Source organism: Nipponia nippon, unplaced genomic scaffold, assembly GCF_047370975.1.
Source record: "Nipponia nippon isolate SJK-2023a ecotype South Korea unplaced genomic scaffold, ASM4737097v1 scaffold_3, whole genome shotgun sequence".
In the NCBI taxonomy this organism is placed as follows: domain Eukaryota; kingdom Metazoa; phylum Chordata; class Aves; order Pelecaniformes; family Threskiornithidae; genus Nipponia; species Nipponia nippon.
In genome coordinates, this window is record NW_028262347.1 from 118479501 (window position 1) to 118502008 (window position 22508).

At 37.8% G+C, this 22508-nt stretch overlaps 1 protein-coding gene across 1 annotated transcript in view; it reads right to left on the reverse strand.

The window, feature by feature from the left end:
* GFRA1 (GDNF family receptor alpha 1) overlaps positions 1 to 22508 on the reverse strand; it is a 160706-nt gene that overhangs the window by 15026 nt on the left and 123172 nt on the right. Inside the window, exons 8-9 of the mRNA XM_009476062.2 lie at positions 19498 to 19632; positions 15181 to 15359 (exon numbers count right to left, since the gene is read on the reverse strand). Of these exons, the coding sequence (XP_009474337.1) occupies positions 15181 to 15359; positions 19498 to 19632 (314 nt within the window). The remainder of the gene's footprint in view (positions 1 to 15180; positions 15360 to 19497; positions 19633 to 22508) is intronic.

A 22508-nucleotide genomic window follows, 5' to 3' on the forward strand; every position in this document is an offset into this window, starting at 1 on the left:
TCACTCATAAATTTTAAAAGGGAAGGGAACGACCATAAACATCTGCTTTTGGTTAAGTGACTAAAAATGTTCAAGACTTTTCTCTTTATTAACCATATGTGTATGCACGTGTATGTTGTGAGTACTGGCATGATTACGCCAGAAAGAAAACACAGAAAGCCTTAAAAGGGTTTCAAAACACTTCAGATAACAAGTCACTTGAGGCAAAAGCAAAGGCGGCAGATACTAAAGTAACCTTGCAGAGAAAGGCAGAAGAAGCTAGCCACCTAGTTGAGGTGCCCATCATACAGCTATGCCCTCCCCTCCTCAGTTTTGTTTACACATTTCAAGCCCAGTGTACTACTTCCCTTACATCCACAGTTATGTGACTATGCCTGTACCCGGGTCCCATTAAATCATGACATGATTTAGAGGCTGTTTTTTTTCTTTTAAAGTAATTCAACCTTGAACAGCTGTGATTTGGATTAATTGGTGAATTTTGCATTTTTGGCACAATCTGATCTCCAGAAGTGCCACTGGAATAAAAATTTAAAGCATTTTCTCCCTGATCCTATAATCCTGTAGCTGAATTCTGCAGGTGCACAGATGTATTCTCAGAACTGGCAGGGCTGAAATTTTAGTGAAGTTGCTGCAGTACTTGCCTCAATGTTCATGTTCCTTTCTAGCACTGAAAATACCATTCAGAATAAAAATATCAGAAAGACTATTTTAAAATAATGCAATCAATCATATTTACCAAGGTGAGTGTACTGGGTTTGTGTGGCAAGGTTTTGGTAGCAGGGTGGGCTACAGGGGTGGCTTCTGTGAGAAGGTGCTAGAAGCTTCCCCTATGTCCGACAGAGCCAATGCCAGCCGGCCCCAAGACGGACCCACAGCTGGCCAAGGCTGAGACCATCAGTGATGGTGGTAGCACCTCTGGGATATTATATTTAGGAAGGTGGGGAAAAAAAAACAAACCAAATTTTTTCCATCACTGAAACAATTTCTTAGACACAAAAAGTATGGTGAATGTTAGATATTTAACAATTATAAACCTATTAAAACAAATCTGAGCCTATAACAACCAGATTATGCAAATAATTATCAGATTATGCAAAATTGTATTCACAGGATATGATCCTGCTTTGTTTCATCACACAAATCATTCACAGAAGGACAGAAGGCTTACATTTATGCTTATATTTAATAAGCCAGAAAATACAAATAGATGAATGCTAATAGTGCAAGTAATGGAGATCAACAGGATCACTTTGGGTATATTTTGTAAGGTTTCCATACTAAACTGGAAGAAGATTTTGAAGATTTACTGTGAGTAGTTTGCCTACTTTTTGAAGGATTATGTTGTGGCAGACTGGGTAGTTCAGGGGATTATTGATGGGATATGCAGCCTTATATTCCAAGGTAGGTAGTTTAATCTAGCTCAGCTCAATACTGACAACTATTCTGTAGTAATTTTGAAATGAGGAGGCGGTTCTGGAGCACTTCTTCTCTTAAGAGGACAGGTTCAATGCACAAAAGTGGCACTAATTTGCACCTCAGGCAGTGCACTTCGTCAAAGAGACTGAGGAATTAATGGGATGCAGGTTTATAACGCCGCAAAGCACTCAGGATGTTTCCCCATGCCCTTCATTTCCCTTTCTGTGAGATGAGCTGCTCTGTTAAAAAGCAACAGTCCTCCTATATCCTCAGATTTTTCTAATTCCATTGCAAACCCTACAAGAAAACTCTTGAAGGTGCCCTATGCTACCAAATTTTAACATCCTTTAGTGGGACTCAAGGGAGAGATTAGAAGGTTTCACCTAGAAAAACATCTTGAGAGTGCTATCTGAAGAGAATCTTGAATGATGATGGTTGGCAGCAAATACTTCCCTGAACACATAACAGTTTTATTAATAGTTCTGGACTGAGCTGAGGCAAGTAGAAAACAGCACCAAGTGAGGGGTGGTTTTTGTGATCTACCTACTCATGCATCTAACACTCGCAAGCATCAGCTTTGTCTTCCTAGCAAGTTTCAGTGTCAATACATTGTCATCAAGTTTCCAAATAGGAAGCATTAAAAAAAAATACATCTGGGTGTGTGTCGACTACAGCAACAATATGGCTTCTTGTGTTACTCCTACCTCCAGACCAGTGGGTGGAAAGTCAGAACTAAGACAGCATTACTAGAGATGAGGGATGAGTATAATGCAGACTGTCTACTGTATATTAACATATGTATACTGCATGTACAGGCTGCATATGCACACCAGCACTCATACTGCACTAATGTATTGAGCTGTCCCAGTGAGAAGTGAGTTTAATGGGTTGAAGAGATGCCATGTTCAGTGGCCAAAATGGGATTAGTCTCTCTAGTATTTGAGAGCAGCACGATTAAAAGGGATCTGGGATATCACTATGCTGCTCACACTCAGTGAGCACTTGAACAGCAGAGGACACTGCATTTCTGATATGCTGTGCATGGATGAACATAATTGCACTACAACAGGCTTTGTACATAACAAAGGGCAGCAGATGATGAACGAGGACTTGCAGATCATATATGAGCAGATGCATCTCACTGGCTTGGAGATTATTTGGAGCTGCAGCTTTGCCAGTTGCTCTCTTTAAATGTTCATGAAACATCAGAGTCCAGTCTCCTGTTACACAGACATGAACCAGCATGACTTGTATTTTAGGGGCTGTCCCTGTGATGTGGACCCAGGGCGATCAGTTCAGCTTCCACAGAGCAGAGCTCTGTTACTAAGGGCACTTACCAAAGACTTGTACTGCTACTAAACACAACATTGTATCTCAGCCATCAGCCTGAAGGTGAAAAGCCTCTGCTTAATTAATGATTCCTAAGTATCCTCATTAAGCTGTTCTCTGGGTATAGACCGGGTGTGTTTTTTATCTAAACTTTTTCAGTTGTGCGTGTAACAATCTAAATTTCTCATCTGCAAATAACAGTGACTGAATCCTTAGGAATAATCAGGAGATCTTAATTAAAAGTAAGAGGGCTTAGGCCAACTCTTGATGAGAGCATGATTCTGCAAATAGTTGCAAGAATTTGTCAAACTAATTAAGCTCAAAATCAGTATGAAAAAAGGGACAATTTTTCCTTCTGAATCTGCATTTGACTTCTGAAATTGTACACAGGCAGTTAGTTCCCTGGAGGAACAGATCCCTAAATTTGCCCTCAGAACCAGATAATTACAGCGCATATGTGATTGAAGTGTGCGGAGTAGCATACTGACATAGAATTCATTATATAATGGTCTTCAAGAATTTAACTTGGATACATACAACTTTTCATGCACTACTTTTCCTAGAGGAGGGGAAGCCATTGTAAAAAACATAGTAAACACTGGTGATCAGAAAAGTTCTGATCGAACCACTTTTTTACGTTTGTGCAGACACAAATTTAGGAGCTGGTTTTCATAGATATTTGTAACTGCTTTGCTTTCATCTGTGCACACTTATTTTATATGCTCACTTATCCAACTCTGCACAAATTAGGTACTTACGACTGCAGGTAGCTATTTAGATCCTACCTGGTACACGTCTTACCTGCCATGTACATAACAAATTTGAATGCACACATTTCAAATCTGAGCATGAATTCAGTACATCCAAATGTTTATGTGCATGTGGTAATGCATATCTAGCCTTGAATTAGAGGCAACTTGAGGCTTCTCAAAACGTCAGTCTGGCAAAATAATGTAGTACCATGTAATGCAGTATTTAGTAAATTACTGCCCTGAATACCTAATTCTGTTTTAAGAAAGACATGAGGGAGGATAATCTTATAATTCTTTAGGACACATGCTGAGTGAACCTATGAAAAAATATTCTGCATTATGCACAACAGTCAGGCTGTTTACTTGTGGCTCACAGAAAGAGCTAAGCATGCAGGAGGACTTAATCTGAGGTAGGATTATTAGGCCAAGTCCACTGATTAGAACAACAATTCAGTGTGAAATTGTTAGGCTCTCCTCCAAAGTACAGATTAAAATAAACAGTTTGAACTCCTATTGATTTTGAAGGCAAGGTACTGAAATGGGTGACAGCATCTCATGTTCTGGAATTCAACACCAAGTTCAAAAATGCTGTAGAGTAGATGGTTTGCGGGTAACATAGAGATCTGTTATTCAGGTAAGAGAGCTGATTAGAAGTCATAGGGATAAAAAGTAATAGGAGATAAAGGGTGTGATTTATTTCCAGTATTTGATTACTAATGTACAGTGAAGACTATAAGTAAAATGAGCAGACAGGTTAAAAGCAGAACAAAAATATAATTATGTTCAGATGTTTTGTTAACTTTAATTTTTTTTTTTTTTACTAAGACTATATGTTAGCCAATTTGGTTAAAAGGCTGTGTTTAATTTTCTGTCCTATAAACTTGGTTTGACTACTTGAAAAATTTAGGCATGCTATGGAAAATGTTCGAATTTTAGCTCTTCAACAGTATACTATTTTTGCAGCTATGCTGCCTTGTCATCAATGTATGATTTAGAATGATTACTTACTATTGTATTCTAATTTCCATTGGGCTTTTCTGTATTTCATTTGCTGGTGGGTATAAGGAAGAAACTATTCCTAAAAAATCTTCTTTATTATCACTGAAATGCTTTTGATCATATCTGCCACATGATAACTGTAAGCCTGGGTAGTTTATTTTTTAAGAACATTAGTTTACGGGTTACATAGAAATATCAAAGAATGATGTATATATATCTGAGGAGTAACTGATAATGACAACGTACACTTAAGGATAATTGCAATGTACACAACAATGGAGTTATTCCATTTTTACAAGCGTATAAACAAAATTTGATTAGGTCATGTGATTGCCTCTTTAGGCTCAAATTAAAAGACCTTATATGCATAAATATACTTCATGTACTTGGGTTTGCTGTTGGCAGAGGAAGGCAATGCATCCTCTTTAATCAAGGATAAGGAAGCAGGGTTGCCTCAGGCTTTTTTCCCCCAACGAAAACACAGACCTACTCCAATCTCTTATTGCACCCCAGTATGGCCACAACCCCCAGCCCCTTCCCCTTTGCCCACTGTAGCTTCCAAGGCAGCCAAGCCAGTGATGGCGTGGTGACTCCTCCTGTGCCATACGGGCTCAACATCCCTCCTGCTCAGTCTTGTACAGTCCTTTTTTTTCCCCCTGAATCTGCATTTAGCCATTACATCAGACACAAAGAATAAAGAAAAATATATACTGACAAATTTCATATCATAATAAGTCTATGAGGCAGCTGAGTGCCCAAAGATTACAGAGAGGATCTGCAAGAAGAAAGAAAAACAAAAAAAAAAAGAGGAGAGGACAGATAGGAAAAGGATCTAATAAAGACTAATAGTTAACTGGAAGTGAGGTTTCAGAGGTGGAGTAGATATGCCAGTAAATTGAGAAAAGTAGTCTAACAAGTCACATCACATAAATAGGCAGAACTAGTCTTGGTTATCAATTCCTGAAAGGGAACTTTCCTCTATGATAAATAGTGTATTTCTTGAATTTCTATTACTTCCAATAGGGAGGGTTTCCAAGGGTACAGGAAGGTGTTTAAAAAGGATCTTTGTGTTTAGATCTGCTATCCGTGTATGAGTTCAAAGGAATCTCTCTCTCTACAAGTGGTGTGATTTTCTTTGCTGGTACTACAGAGATGTTTAGACCTCCAGAGGAAAGGTTACAGTTCTGTGCCAGGGAAAGTAATGTTGCCATGAGACTGAGTGTAAGAGGATGAACAAAGCTGCCACATCCACTTCCACAACGGGCATGTTCTGCAAGATGCATAAAAGGAGAGAATATGGTAAATGCTTTCAAGCCCATTTTCATCTGGTGAGTAACATCAGGTTATCCTTTCTATTTTTCTGAGCACTGGAGTACTCAAATTCATACACCTTCCTCAAATGCTTTAACTCATTATTCTTCATAATGATTCATCTAAAACCAGCAACAAAGCAGTCTGAACACTTGAAACTACTAAGAAATAGACAAGCGTGCACAAGTCTCCTGAGGCCTGTGGAAAACTCTATTTGCCTAATAACTGCTCAGGACCTACCACAACAGGGCAGCAGCTTCTGCATACTACCCAGTTCTTGTCTTCTTTGAAATTACTTTGGGCTGAAAATAAATCAGAGCTGTCAGCATAAGACAGTGAACTTTAATCGACATTTTGCTGTAGCAGTAGATCAAATGTGATCAACTACTTGTCCCAAAGAACAGCATAAGTTTGATGTGCTCTAGGAAATAGATAGCTAATCTATGCAAACAACCTGTTGATCATTAAGAAGAGCAAAAATGTCCAGAAGTGTCTGCAACAAGCAGATTGCAAGAGCCAACAAGGGTGACAGCAAATCAGAGAACTATAGTGCAATTTGAATGCAGTAGTCATCTGTGAGCTCTTCTCTACCCATTCATATACCCAAGGACTCATAAAAGTACTGGGGAAGAAAGATTTTGGGAAGACTCTGGGACCCTACTCCAGGATCTGGGACCATCTCTCCAACCTCTGGGGATTTCAGGGAGCAGGAAAAGAGACGAGGGAAACCTCATGACCCTGCACCAGGACTGCGCACAACGCATCAGGGTCCCTCTCGAGAGAGAGCCTTCTCTCCCACGGAACAACGAGGCTGTGCAACAAATTGCTACGCTGCTCCCCTGACTTCTCACGCTCCCTGCACCATCCACCCATGAGACGGAGAAGGCATGTAATTCGTAAAACTGTATGCATCTGTGATTAAAGTGCTTTGCTATCCTAAATTATTTAGCCTCCATGCTGTCATTTGTCTTAAACCGTCACACTACAAAACAAAAACATCAATACCTGCTTCAATAACAGTGTTTAAAAATACATTTCAATTCTAAAAGTCTTGTGAAATCCTTTTGCCTGCCTAGCAAATAACAATTCTTTGCAAAAATGGCAGAATTGATAAAGAAAGATTTTATTTGTTAAATTTTGATCAATTCTGGCAACTGCCAAGCTATTTTCATACTTTAGAAAGAAACATCTCTGTATTGGCAACAGCATCAATTACCTGAGATTGTACCGGTTTTTTACTTTGGTTTTCCTCATGTATCTCTGTGGATATACTTTTTGAGGATAATATAATGCATTAACATAGTTTACAATAGTAAAATATTTATTGTTTCTAGAGCACTCAAATACACTATGTGGTTTTCAGAATAAATAAAGGCTATGAGGTGATATCTTAGCTTCACTGAATATAACTTTAATTCATTGCGTTTTTAAGATCAGGAGTACCTTTTCATTATGAGCCTGTGGAATAGCTAGTACGATGGGATTCTGGTCTATAAGTAGGACTCCTGCAAGCTATTCCAGTTAAAATAAAAAAGTACTAACAATTTCAAGGATTCTGTTCTTGTTCTCTGTTCCATTAGAAACCTGGTGGCCCGATCACTTTTGCCTGCACTTGCTTTGCAACAGGGTCAGCCTGCTGGCATAACCAGAATTACTTTCACTTGCCCAAGTATGAATGGAAGCAGAGTCATGGCTAAAACCTCGTATTTGCTAACAGCAAACAATATGTCTTAAACAAAGCACTTTGTCAAGTCCCATAAATGCACAATATATTATGAACTATACTTCCAAAGACAATATGGTTAAACATCTACCATCACAATGCAATGACCTAGAATTTTTATTAGTAGTAGTTATGCCTTAAAATTAAATTATAATACTGTACTCCATTTTATGGCTGTTTTTGCAGACTATAGCGAGCTATCTGTTTTAAAAGGGAAATACATGATGGACTAGATATTTGATTGAGAACTAAAGTTGGCTGACATTAGGAATACATTTAATATGATGAAGAACCACATAAAGTAATAACATGGGCTATGAATAGTTTGATTTGGCTTATCTGATGCGATCCAATTTTCTGATTCCGGTTTATTCTCGCACTTTGTATTTTTGTGGGTATTTCTATAAGAGGATACTGATGTGGAACGTCAGCCATGGCTTAGGGGAACACTGCAAATGCTACATCTGCTTTTAGTAGCAATAATTTTCAAATTCTTTCTGAGGATGAGGACTATAATCTGTCCATAGAAATTTCAATTTTCTGTAAAGGTGTGTAGTTCATTTTAATAAAGTTGTGTGTCTAACTCTAGAGCCCTCAGCACAGGAAAGACATGGACCTCTTGGAGCAGGTCCAGAGGACGGCCACAAAAACGATCAGAGGGCTGGAACACCTCTCCTATGAAGAGAGGCTGAGAGAGTTGGAGTTATCCAGCCTGGAGAAGAGAAGGCTCCAGGGAGACCTTATTGCAGCCTTTCAGTACTTAATGGGCGCCTATAAGAAAGATGGTGGCAAACTTTTTAGCAGGCCTGTTGCAATAGGACAAGGGGCAATGGTTTTAAACTAAAGGAGGGTAGATTTAGGCTAGATAAAAGGAAGACATTTTTTACAACGAGGGTGGTGAAATACTGGAACGGGGTGCCCAGAGAGGTGGTAGATGCCCCATCCCTGGAAACATTCAAGGACAAGTTGGACAGGGCTCTGAGCAACCTGATCTAGTTGAAGATGCCCCTGCTCATGGCAGGGGGGGGGGTTGGACTAGATGACCTTTAAAGGTCCCTTCCAACACAAACTATTCTATGATTCTATGATTTGTAAGTCATTAAATTGGTTTTTAGTAACCTCATACTCATTTTCAATTGAACAATTATTAAACTATAAAACAAAATTGCATGATTCCTAAAAGTGTAGTCTGGAGTTTTACAGTCTGTTATAAAGTGCTGTATTATTATAATACACTAAAGATGCTCAGGCTATTAAAACTTTTTTTTTAAATGAACTGTAAAATATTTTATCATTGATGAAATAATTCTAACGTATTAGGCTCTCCAGCAGTATGCATGCACAATATTTTGGTATAATGAAAAGCATGCTAATCAAAAAAACATAATTTAAACTGTAATTCTAATATGCAAAATAAACCATTTTGCTGTCTTTCAGTAACAGAAGTTTATTATACCCAACTTCCAACATTAAAAATGTTTCATCAGAGTATTGATCATTAAATATAAGGTCCAGTCTTACAGAGAGCTCTACTTGCCAAAGAGACTGAACGTTAACCAGTGTACAACTGTGTAGCTCTGATGATAATAACAGAGAATGGTGACTTACACTGTCAGAGAGTTTTAGCCTGTATTTTACTACACAAATCGTGACTGATCTTGCAAGAGGACCCAATGTTCAACTAAGAAGTTCAACCAAGGCTGGTAAATGAGAACAATTTTCTACTGACTCCTGATGGCTGATGTCTCATAGCAACGCTGACACTAATATGATACATCTGAGCCTATAGGGTATGATACTTGGCTACATCCTCAAACTGTTCCTCTGATGTTCAAAAGAGAGGCAAAAAACTCTCTGTACTTAGAAATTAATCAGCTGTATTAATCAGATCTTTAACTTCAGTAGGATTTCAACAAGCTTGAAGATTATCTATCTTGTGTGGTCCTGGAATTCTTTGGCAAAGATGGTGAAGAACCCAAATGCAGCCTTGCTCTGAGTGGGAGCAGTCTACATGATCATACCATTAGTACATATGTACGTATACGTGCACTGCAAAGCAGCCTTTTGCCACTGACGCCCCCTGTTTGCACAGTAACGCAGGCGGACTGCCAGTCGCCTTCCTGCCTGTGAACACCGAGATTGCCATACAGACTGAAAACCCAAACCTGTCCCTCGCTCACGGTGACCTGACCTTCTCTGGGTCTGTCTGAAAGGTGCATGAGACATGTAGTAAATGAATACAGTCTCAGGGAATTTTATACTTCCACATTTTTTGAGGACCTACTCCAGCAAAAGCAATCCTTGTTTGCTTCAGCAAACAAGGTTTAACTTCGCTGAAATCAATGTCAATGAAATCAATGGACAAAGAAGTCTCTGTTTTGGTAAAATACAGAATTTTGTTTAGTGCTCCCCAACTTAGGAGTGTAAGATTAAAGATGAAACTTTAAATTACCCCTGGCTGTCAGATTTTAATCTGAACATGCAAAGCACACAACACTTCTTTAAGTACAACAGAATTGCTACTGAAGCAAATTAAAGATGTTGCTTTTTCAGAAGAAAAGCTGCCAATAGGTGTTCTCTAAATCACTTGTACCAGCAGGCTGACCCCATTATGTCAACTAATCCTGGAAGTAGAGAAGGTAAATTTAAATCTTTTCATTTGAAACATTTAGTCAATATTCTTTTTCTATTTTTTTTTTAAATTTTGTTCTGGCACAGCATTGGGAGTTTTACATTCTTGTCCATCTTTTGCCCCAGACTATAACTTTCTGCATAGCTGCAATGCCTGGAGGAAAAGGTCCAAGGACAACTTCTCCTGAGGGACAGAGCAGGCAGGGCATTTGAAAGGACAGTGCTTGTTTATCACAAAATGAAAAAGAAACCGAAAGATCACAGACTGTGCGAAAGGATGGGGAAAAGAGGGTGCGAGGCATATGGGTGAGCTGATACTGGTGCACAGGGGATAAATCAAGTTCCCTTTGTCTCTACTCCAGCGTACTATCTCAGCAGCTGTACTATCCCCTCATCAACAACACACCTACATGCTGCCTGTGTTTCCTGCTGATGTTCACCCACCACCCAATTACTAGTCCATGAAGCTCCACACCCGTTGTGTCTTGATCCTCAGAACACTACGCTGAAGCTTTTAACCCTCTCCAAACACCTACACAATGCTTTATAGTAATAATATTTAGCACACGGGAAGCTACATTAAATAAGTATAGACAGTACTTCAAACACCAGATCAGCAGATCCTTACACAGTGCTGAAGACCTGCAACAGACAGACCTACAAGGGGAAAGCACAGTCACTTGCAGTCTGTGAGTCATGTTAAAGCCCTAGTCTCCTCAGAGAACTGAGCCCTGTCTCCTGTTCTTGTCCTAAGACTCACCATAACAGGTATTTTTTAAAGTCCCAAGTTTATGTGGAATTACATGAATTTCTGGAAGAACAGCTTGCAATATGACCCACATCTGTTCTAAACACTCACTAATCTTACATGCAAATAGAAAGAATCGACATTTTTAAGTATCTAGATTTCTCTTTTCCTCCTTGTTCCCCACAAAATGTTTGAGCTTTTTAACTCCTATCTCATAATTTTTTAATTTTCCTGCTGAGAGTACAAAGGCATTCACATACTGGACTCAACTGAAAAGTACTTCAGCATTCATTCTGAAGGGTTATGTATCTCAATTACACATGTCCACTACTGACACTTCTTCAAAAGCACAAAAACCTTAAATTCCCTCTGAATGCTGAACTAAGGTTAACTAAAGCAAGATATTTATAACAAACGTGGGAAAACAAAGTATAGAACCAGCTAGGGAGTTGATAGATTTCGATGCATAAATTTAGACTTAAACATCCTTAACCATCTTGACTTCTATCATTTTTGTCTTGTCCAAAATGTCCTCTAAAATATTATAGCAAACCTAGTGTGAAAGCCTTAGTTTTTTATTTATCTCTCCTGATGACGTAGTAACAATAGGTCTAATCTAGTCTAATCTATCACTTGAAGTTTATTTCATTATCATCTTTCAGTTCCATCCATTTCTCCTAAATGTAGAAGCAGCATTTTTCTTGAAGAATACATGGTGTGAGTACACATCCAAACTCATTATTTTGTCCTTTTCAAATAATTCAACATGATGGTTCAAGCAGTGGTGGTAGAACGTGAGATTGAAAGATCATAATTTTTTGACTAGTGTACTGAACACAAGTTACGATTGAGAATGAAGGATAAACAAATATGTCAGTTAAATAGAAACATTAGAAGGAAAATATCATAAAAAAAGATAGGGATGGCAATTACTTAATAAAATACGCCTGTATAAGGAGCATGCTGTTGGCATTCATCTTCCTTTTTGTTCACACTATTTTATAAATTATTTTTATGTGGTGCTGAGGATCTTTTGCAAGATGTCAAGCACCTCAAAAAATACTTGAATCCAGCATTTTATATAAAACTAACCACTATTTACTCTCTGTGTTTAGCAAACTTTGTTAGAAGCCAGGTTTATAGAAGTGTTTATAGGATGCTTGATGAAGTTATGCATCTTCCTAGAAAAGACGGAGTACTGATTTAATTTAGGGATAGGAAAAGAAGTATATTACACAAATCCATGCATCTGTAAACATAAAATAAGCATAAACATTACAAAATTAAAATAAATAAATAAATAAATAAAAAGTAAACATAAAATAAGCATATATTAGAAATTAACATTTCTCTGCATCAATGGGAGATCTGTAAATTCTTGTAGCAATGGTAAGTTGAAATGAAGAACAATTTCCAAACAGCACCACTGAAACAAAAATTATTTAGAAGTCCAAACCTTCAACAGCTATGCAAAATAAATATTGAGTACAGCTAAACGAAGAGTATCTCATATTTTCTTTAAGCATTCACAACCCTTCCGATTCCGAGGTTTGCATGTGTGCAGGAGAACATGGCACAGTGACAAAACCTTTAGTGTATTCTCGCTTTTTGTACACCCATTCTGAACAAGTCAGAAAAAAATGTATCAAAAACTGCTCAGCCGGCAACACTCTTGGCAGATTGGGTTAGTGCCCTGTATTTTACAACCCCAGGAGGTTAGTATTTGTTCATTTCTACGGCGATTTACATTAATCAATCACTTCCTGCTCTTTCTTCCCTTACTATATTTATTTCTATGGCAATTTATACTAATCAATCACTTCTTGCTTTTTCTTCCTTCACTATATTTTTAAACCCCCTAACTGCAGCCTTGTAGCATCTCAATGATCATTTCCTTATCCCCTCTCTGCCAGTGTGTTTTTGTGTCGAGACTAATGCTTTTAGTTCTACTTTTCACAGTGTTTAGGCTATATTGCCTTTCTGAAACCTTTCAGCAACACTGCTAAGTGTATAACAAAGCCCTTCAGATTGCTTTTGGTCGCACTAGTTCATGTTTTGAAAATACTACAAAGGCATATTTTTCATGGGAGGAGAGCCTTGGAATGAATACTCTTCTCCAAACGCGATATGAATGCCTCCAGTTCTTTTGTAAAATTTGCATTGAGGTTTAAGTCTCACACGCAAAGTGGCACCATACTGTCCAACAAACACAGGTTTCTTTTCAAAAAAGTGTGTACTTGTTTTGGCTCTATTTGTAAGTTATTTTTTGAAAAATGCATTAAAATATAAGAGCTTTGTTCTTCACGTTTCAGTTCTGACACAAGGACGTAGCAAGCACCAGAACGTTGTGTTTCATAAACTGCTTGATTCACATAACTTCAGTGACCTTTTAGTGCAGACTTGTCTATAGTTTCTATAAAACAGCAGAGATCATTTATTTAAAGGAAGCCGTTTTCCCTACAGACCTTTACGTCTTGTGTCAAGTATATCAGGGGTGCGCTTGAAGTCATAACATAGCTTTAAACCAGTGCTGATAAACTCACGTGGAATGTTGGGGTGGTGCAAGATGTGACTTCAAAATGCCAGAGTAACAGGAATAAGGACAGGGAAGAATTTCATTCATTTTCAAAATACTGAACATTTATTCAGGCTTGAGGAACACTTGCAAATCAAACTGAATCCAATGGGATTTGTGATCACTTGCCGTTTCTTCAGTTCATTATTTATCATGTGTATTTTGGTAGCATCTGGAGACCTTACTCTATAGGGGACAGTACAAACACTGAGGGAAAATGTGATCTCTCCCATAAAACAACTTCTTAATATAACATGAAGTGAATTAATAATATCCCATCAAGGTCTTGCTTTAAATGCAAGATATTCCAAGTTCCAGGTTTAAAAGGTCATGTTTCTTTTTAGCATATGCTATTTGGTCAAATGACTACTGCATATAGAAATATATGTCTACGACTATCTCCCTCTCATCAATAACTCACAAAGCTTAACTAATAATGAATGCACAGATATGAAAAATAGAATTAAAACAGAAGGACCTAAACTCAACACCATCTGTCATTAACCCCATATACTTTGTGACTCCGTAATGCCTCTGAAAGATGTTAATTCATATGCAATGTGCCAATGCAAAATAAATGGAGAAACTAGAAAAGGATGAAGATGAGAGAGAGTGGTGCAGGAAAAATTAAGAAGCAAAATACATTTCTGAGGGATATAAACTGTCCACTTTAGTGAACACTGAAACTTTGATACAGTTTAATATGAAGAATACAAAATCAGTTTTTTATAAGTAAGTGAAATGTGAATGCTACAAGTGTGGAAGAGTTTGGGAATCCAGAAAAAAAAGTATCTTGATACCAGATGAGACTTGGACACTTTCATTTGTGTCACATAGCAATTTTCCTCCTGTAAAGACAAAAATAAACAGGCCAAGCTGATCTATCCCTGAACTAATTTTGCATTTAAATCACCAGAAATTTTTATAACCCCAGATTCTAATCTGGCCGAAGGATGTTTTCAGCTTACATTTCCTGTTACCTCTTTGTTGCCTTGATTTTGCAGTTGTCTCCTGCCCAAGTTCTTCAAACTTTCTAAGAGCTGCATAAACTGCCTTCAACAAGTGATGAACCTCTTTAAATCCAGAGTCAATGATGCACCATGAATAGCTTAATTGAAGTGTCAAAAAAAAATTGCTACAGCCATTGGCCAAAATCACATCATGACCTTGACTCCAGTTCAGGAAAGCACCTGATTCAAAACAGCTTTTATCTTTGTCCATCTTCTTCATCATGAAGTTTGTAGCACCACATATTCTCCAACATCCAGACCTACTCAGCCAAAAAACCTCTTAAGTTTACTGCCAATAACATAAGAAAGAAGGCAGCAGGACACGCTAGCTGACATTAAGAGTTCCCTCTGAATTTGGATTACTCAAGGGATTAATCTAATCTGACATATCCTGGCAGGCTTTGGAGAGTGCCACGTTCATAGCCAAACCTATGATAACAAGTTAAATGCTATGCCCTGTTTCAGAGTCAGAGAGGCAATAAAGTCCACTTTGACATATGCATTTTTCTGATTTAAAATATGGAAGTCTGATATTTTACAATATATACAGCTTGTAACTACATCATGGGAATAAACAGATATTCCAATTTAAGCAAGCACCTATTTATGCAGCAGGAGACTACTCTGTATACATATCTATGAAAAACCTTCACTTATGCACTGCAACAAGTACAAGACTCTCTTACCTGCAGGTTTGCACATGCTGGTGAATCGTTGTGGGTGGGTATTTCATTGTTGGTGGTCTCTGAACCTGTGTTTTTAAGTCTGGAAGCTGTTGTAGTTGTGGCTGTAGTGGTCTGTACTGGTAAAATTGGCTGCCACACATTCACATCAGTACCATTGCCGAAGGCCTGAATTGCATTTTCTGTAAAAATAAATCACAGGCAATTTTCTATTTCTAAACAAATGGCAGAAAGCAGAACTGACTTTTTAATCATTATTATTATTATTCCATTGAAAATGTGTATTTATAGAAACTCAATTTTTATGCTGAAAAATGTGTCTTAATTTTGAACATATCAGAAACATGAACTGAGAGTCTGGGGTCACATAATTATCTGGTACAGCCTCTTCTTTGTAATGTTCCCAGTAATTCTTAACAGAAGCTCTAGGACTTACTGTAATCATATTTGTTACCATCCAAAAGCCTCAAAAATTTACATTCAAGATTTAAAATACAGTTTGAATGTTATGTCCTAATTCAGGCGGGTGGTGCTACATAGCAAACTAAAAAGAGAGAGAAGGCAAAATATTAATTTATTTCTACAGCTTGTTCTAGTAAAACTAATATGCCTGTAACTACAAAATGGTTTAACTAAGACAATCTTTTCCTTACAGTTTTCAATCAAAGTCTGCATAATTAGGTGAGGGAAGCACGCTTAAACTAAAACTTTAGAATATAAAAGTTAAAAAGCTTATCATAGTTTCATGGGATTAAAGAGTGTGTTTATGGCAAGAGTAAATTGGTTGGGTTTTTTTATAAACAAATAGAAAAACAGTTTTTAATCAGGTCTTTGGGGATTCAACATGGATTTAGGGATTTCTTATTTCAAATTCTTTGTACAAGAAATCAAACAGTTTCACTGGGGACTAATATGTGGAAGTTATTAATACTTCTTCTCAGTGGTATTCCTCGCTTTATAAAATAATTTACATTTAATTCTCATCTGAAAAAGATGTATTTTGTTCTGATATTAGTCCTTAGAACTCCAACATGCAAAGAGAAGAATTTGTAAAAGGCACCACAATCAGCTGGATTGATGGGAACAAAATGGGAAGAGTGGAATGATATTTTTCTTGGTTTTACCTGAATAAGGCAATATATAAAGCAATATTTTCCTATGATTTCCTAAACTAACAGTAACTCTTTGTTTCCATTATTGCAAGAAGGATCACAGAAATACATGCAATCCGTCCAGTTTTCTAAGTAAAAGTGGTCTTTACAATCAGTTGTCTTTAGGTATTTCATAGAATCATACTCAATGATCCTTATGGGTCCCTTCCAACTTGAGATATTCTATGATTCTATGATAGAACCATAGAATCAGAGATGGTTTGGGTTGGAAGGGACCTTTAAAGGCCATCTAGTCCAACCCTCCTGCAATGAGCAGGGACATCTTCAACCAGATCAGGTTGCTCAGAGCCCCGTCCAACCTGACCTTGAATGTTTCCAGGGATGCAGCATCTACCACCTCTCTGGGCAACCTCTTCCAGTGTTTCACCACCCTCGTAAAAAATTTCTTCCTTTTATGTAGCTTAAATCTACCCTCCTTCAGTTTAAAACCATCACCCCTTGTCCTATTGCTACAGGCCCTGCTAAAAAGTCTGTCCCCATCTTTCTTATAAGCCCCCTTTAAGTATTGAAAAGCTGCAATAAGGTCTCCCCGGAGCCTTCTCTTCTCCAGGCTAAACAACCTCAACTCTCTCAGCCTTTCCTCACAGGAGAGGTGTTCCATCCCTTCTCATATTTTCGTAATATTTCAAACATATAAATTATATTTTAAATATATATTTTATATACATAATTTTCATACATATTTCAAATATATTTCAAACAATATAATGACCGCAAGGAGGTGCTTCAAGTATCTAACTGCTATAGTAAAGGTCCTTTCAATAATTTTTATTAACTAACCACTGCTTTATGCTTTTCCTCCCACTTGCCAATTCTTTTTACTGCAGTATAAAGCAGGTGTGAACAAATCCTTTGAACAGATGGGTAGATATACTGAATCCCATTCAGTTCAGTAGGAATTCTACAGTATGTAAATGAATGTCAGGATATTCACTTTCAGAGTAGCTAAAATAAAGTCTTAAGATGGATTTCCAGAATTTAAGATTGGCCAAACCCTAACTGGAGAGGCAGCAATTAGGACCACTGTTATATTACCAATAAACTTGCATCTTCTAATAAAGAGCATAAAAGCATAAGCAAAAAAGTGTAAATGGAATTTCTAGGCAAGTGCATGTGGGACATGGTAAACTCAGCTTCATATCCCAGCTCCACATCAGGCACAGTATGAATGTGAACCTAGGTCTCCAGCTTTCTGAGTCCCCTAGCCCTCAGGGTACAGGCTCAGCTATTCCACTTTGCATAAATAACCAAATGGGTTTTTGACTAAACATTTAAGCTAGGTTTTCCACATCTTCTGTAAATGCCCCAAATCACTGATGTATTTTCCAGTTTGAAGGGGAAGTATACTTTAGCAAAAGAGATTAGCAAGAAATTCCTAGTTTAATCCCATTGTGGAAAACCGATTTTTGTTTTGTCTAAAAAAAGTGGGAGGGATTTTAATCTCATCCAATAAACACATGACATTTTCTCCAGGCACTGGAAGGCCCATTAATGACAATAACAATTTAAAAAAAAAAAAAATTGGAACTTTTCCCGTTCTCTGTAAGAGGAAAAACTTTCTATTAAAGCAGAAATAACTTCGATTTCTTCATGAAGAAGACATCTCTTACAGCTAGGATGACTATAATTTGTCTCACAGTAACCTCTAATGTCTTTGATTTGTCTTCATTAATGCTTTTATACCAATAGCAAAAGAAAGGACAAGGGATCGCTCTGTCTTTATGTTCTAAAAGGAACCTGTAATAGTCTAGCAATTAATACATTCACAAATGAATAAAATCTGACGTATTACAGTATCTATAAATGGCAGCCCCATTAGGTTTGAAGAAGGTCTGATGTTATATTGTTAATTTTTACACAGTCATAGTCTGGATTGTTTTCTGGGTTTTTTTATTAAATGATCTTAAGTACTTGATTCATTCTTCCAAAACTTATTAAAGAGTGTACCAAATAGCAACTCAAGTCACTCACTTTTTGTATGCAAACCTCCCCATGTCTTCACAACAATGCTGCCTGTTGAGAAGCTACCAAGGGAGATTTTCAGACCTTATACTAAAATACAGACTGAGCTCTGCATTAACATTAGCTCAAGTATACAGGGCTGGATGGGACAGTCTGGATCATCGAGTTCATTTGCTATTTTTGAAAAAAGAAATGATGTACGCTTCTTTTCATAAGCTGATGAAATATGACTTTTAAAACTGGTAAGAATTTTTTACCCTCAAAACTCCTGCTGGAAGCCTATTTCTTAACTTTAGTCTGATGGTTAAAAATTTTCCAGTTTCGAGCCTAAATATGTATGTCCAATATCTCCCTTTTTGATCTTGTGCCAACATTGTCCTCTAGGTTAAGTAATCCTTTTCCCTGCCTGGGCTTGCCCCTCTAATGCAATTTCAGAGGACAATCACGGATCCTTTCAACTTCTTGTTCTGCTAGGCTAGGGAAGCCAAGCTCTTTTGGTCTCCTCATTTATCTGAAATTAAAACTCTGATGCACAATCCACATCATCCAATTATGCTACTCCAGGCAGACAGGAAATTTGAAAATAGAACCTGCCAAAATCGACTCCACTAAGCCATTCTGAAATTTATAATAGTCCCTAATTTGGAAGTGAGTGTGACTGAAAAAAAAAAAATCAATAATTCAACAAAATCATGAAAATAGGTACCATCCAGACCTGTGTTAAAACCAGGCATCTGAGATCAAGTAGCTTAAAAAACCTGAAGCTTGGCTGTAAATTGCAAGCACAATCCAATTTATACTTACCTACAGCAAATCCTTCATATCATAAACTACATGTCTTTTTTTATATGAAGTTCTTAAATTATACAGAAGCCCCTCAGGTGTTGCAATTTTTTGGTACAGATGCTGCCTGACTGTTAGGGTCCGAACATGATCTGTGATATAAACATATTGCTATGTGGTACAACTTTGTTATTTGAATTATGTTCCAAGAACTTCTTATGTTTGCAATCTTGGCCATAGTATCAGGTGTATTTGCTTGTCTGTTTAATTCTTACACTTACAGTAGAACCATGCTTACAAAGTGCAAAGAGATGGCCTTGATGTATCGTAACATACTTAAACAGTAAGGAAATTCCAGAAAACACGCTAAAACACATTTAAAGACATCTAATTTTGTACTCACTAAGGCATGTATTGTCCTGGAAGAAATTCAGAAATTTCATGCATTCATCTATGTCGTTACCGCTGTTGCTGCAGTCACACCACGGGGCAACGCTGAGACTATTTGAGTCTATGTAGTTTGGTGTCATCACTGTGCCTATTAACAAAGAGTGAAGTACAGTACTGTGAGTAACTTTTGTACTGAAATGTTCTTTCCATACTAAGAAGACAGCAAACAGCACTTGGTAAGTCATGTATTCAGAGATGGACTCACAACATAGACGCATGGCAGGGCTCTAACTTCCAGACTTAACAGTAACTGGCTCCCTTTGCCCCTTGACACCCAGCCCCGTGCTGTACTTCACACCCTAGTTTGTTTGAATGCAACCACTTTAGGGACTATAACATGAATCACACATTAAAGACCCGTTCCTTTCCTCCAAAAAGGTTTATATTGCATTCCCACAGAGAGCTGCATCAGCAGAATTGACAGGTGGAAAACCGTGGCACAGAGGAGGGATGGAGTGGGAGAAGGTAGAACCTCTTAAAAGCGCTTTGCTGCCAAATCAAACATATGTGGACCTGTGCCCTTAGAGCTGCACTCTAAAAATCCAATTTTTCTTCCTTGCTTGTGTTTCTTCTCATTTTCTTTCTAGCTGCAAATAAATGGCTGAAACTAGACATCCAGACCTGAGCTTCCTCCGTGCGCCTGCAGCCAGCCTAGAAAAACAATTCTGAAATGCATGAGCAAGGAGAACGCTAGTCAAGCTGAGAGGAGCCCTAATTCGTCTTGGAGCAGCATTAACCCCAGGGTGCTCGTCAGGGACCTGCCAACAGAGTGGGTTATGGCAACAAACAAAGCAAAAACATAACCACCATGCATAAAATGGTACAGCAGATTCTTTGCAGGTAATAAATTACTATTAATCTTGCTGTGTCGCTACTTTTTCAGTACAGTGATTGTTTCCTAAACATTGTCAACAACTTGCAACCACAGATTCATTCTAACTCTATTACAAATTCTTGGGTAACTATTCTCACATTTATATGTCAACTCAAGGCTAGCAAGAATGAAACAAAACCAAAGAATGCATTTTGTGTCCTAAAAGATATACAGCAACTGTTCATCACTCATCTGGATCAGGCAACTGTTATAGGATCACCACTTATTCAAACCACTAGTCTCACTGAAGGCGTTGCCCCAGAAGGTCAAAGATTTCAAACTTCCCTAAGGATTGAGAAGTTTGTACCTTTATTTTATTTGCCGGACCAAACAGGAAAAATTAAATAAAAAAGGACAGATATTCCAGACTTGTACTGATGACAGCCGTTTCAGGAAACACGTTCCGCACTTGGTAATCTACAGTTCTAGGACAGGCCATATATCATGAGGAAACGTGATCACGTCTCCTCAAAACTGACATCAAAGTAGTCATTAAGAAGATGGAATACATGAAAGATAAATACAAAAGACCCAAAGTGTAACCTAGCAGAGAAAATTTGGTCCATAGGTCCAGGGTCCCAGCATCTGCAACACCACACAGGAAAGGGCTATCAAACACCAAGCTAAAAAAAGGAACATTAGAAATAACACAAATCACAGAATGACGTCAAATAGGCTTTCAGTCACCAGGCAGCACTGGGAACTGAACAAATCAACATGCAAACTGCTTCATACATGATGTGGGAGACAAAGGAGAAGAGACATTAAGGACTGGCCCGAGAAAGGCAGTAATGTATGTGAAAATGAATGCAGTTCAACTGCCAAACCCAGAAAAAGCATCTTTTGTCGTGTTTTGGGATGTTCTTAAATTAGAATGCAATCCCATATCTTTATCTGCTTCCAACATTTAACAGATAGTTGCAGTAATAATTGCTCAAATTCTGCATGAGATTAGCACATGAGTAAATAGCACAGTTCGAAATTTATTAAATAGAGGTAGAGAATTTAGTAAAATAAGCAAATATCATTTGCACCATTAATGAAAACTTGACAGTAGATAAATAAGAAGAGGAATGATGTTAAATTAAAATAAAACAAATGAAAATATCTGTCAATTTTGTGTTTGATGGTTCAGTACACTATTTCAACCATGTGACATGATCTGAAGTGAGAGAAAATGAAAATCAGGAGGATTTTGCAAATGGAAAGAAAACAGTAGGCTTCAAAAAAAAAGGCTAAGTAGAAAACACTGAGTGAAAGGTTAAAAAAACAGAAAGGTATTGAGGAAATTAAAAAGGTCACTGAGGTAAGACTTTGTTATCACGAAGAGGTAATAAGGTAATTAAAATGGGTCAAGACAGGGGCTAAAAGTGTAACAGATCCCAAGCTACGATTGCAGTTGATGAATACAGGAAAGACAGGACAAGGAATGCATATACACAGCACACAAACTATACATCCAGCAAAAACAGAGTGGCTGAAAGAGCAGCTAGTAGAAAATCAGCCTGTCATTTAAACCTGGGGGCAGATGTGAACCCAAGCGGATTATATGCTTGGTTTCCTGGGGTGGATTTTCTTTTTTCCCTGCAATGTGTGTGCCTTCCCCTCCTCCCCTCTGCTAGCTGGCATCTTGGAAATTCTGCTGAAGGACACTAACGGATCAGAGAAACCATGGTGGTTGGCAGTAAAATAGGACATGCTTTGTTTTCTGTGCTCTCTCTATCAAATAGTTCTGTGATGGTCTCAGTAGTAGGCAGTAAGGTCTCCTGATTTTAGACAAAAGCAGAGTTGACCTGAACACAGCAAAGAGGCTGCTCAAATCAGGATCAGTTAAGAATGAGGAGATGGATGGTGAGTCCAGGAGGAGTGAGGTTCCTTTGGGCCAATGCAACTCCAGTTTATTCACATAAACTCTCATGGAATTCCTGGGAATCCCAGGGAAGTCAGATGGATTTTTCAGAAAACAAATGAAAATGTGTCAGAAGGTGAATGCTAAAGCAGCTCTTAAAGTCAATAGAGCAATATCTAACTGATATGGGAGTGCAGACAGGTCCACATGGCTTAACTAGGCTGTAACGAACACACTGAAT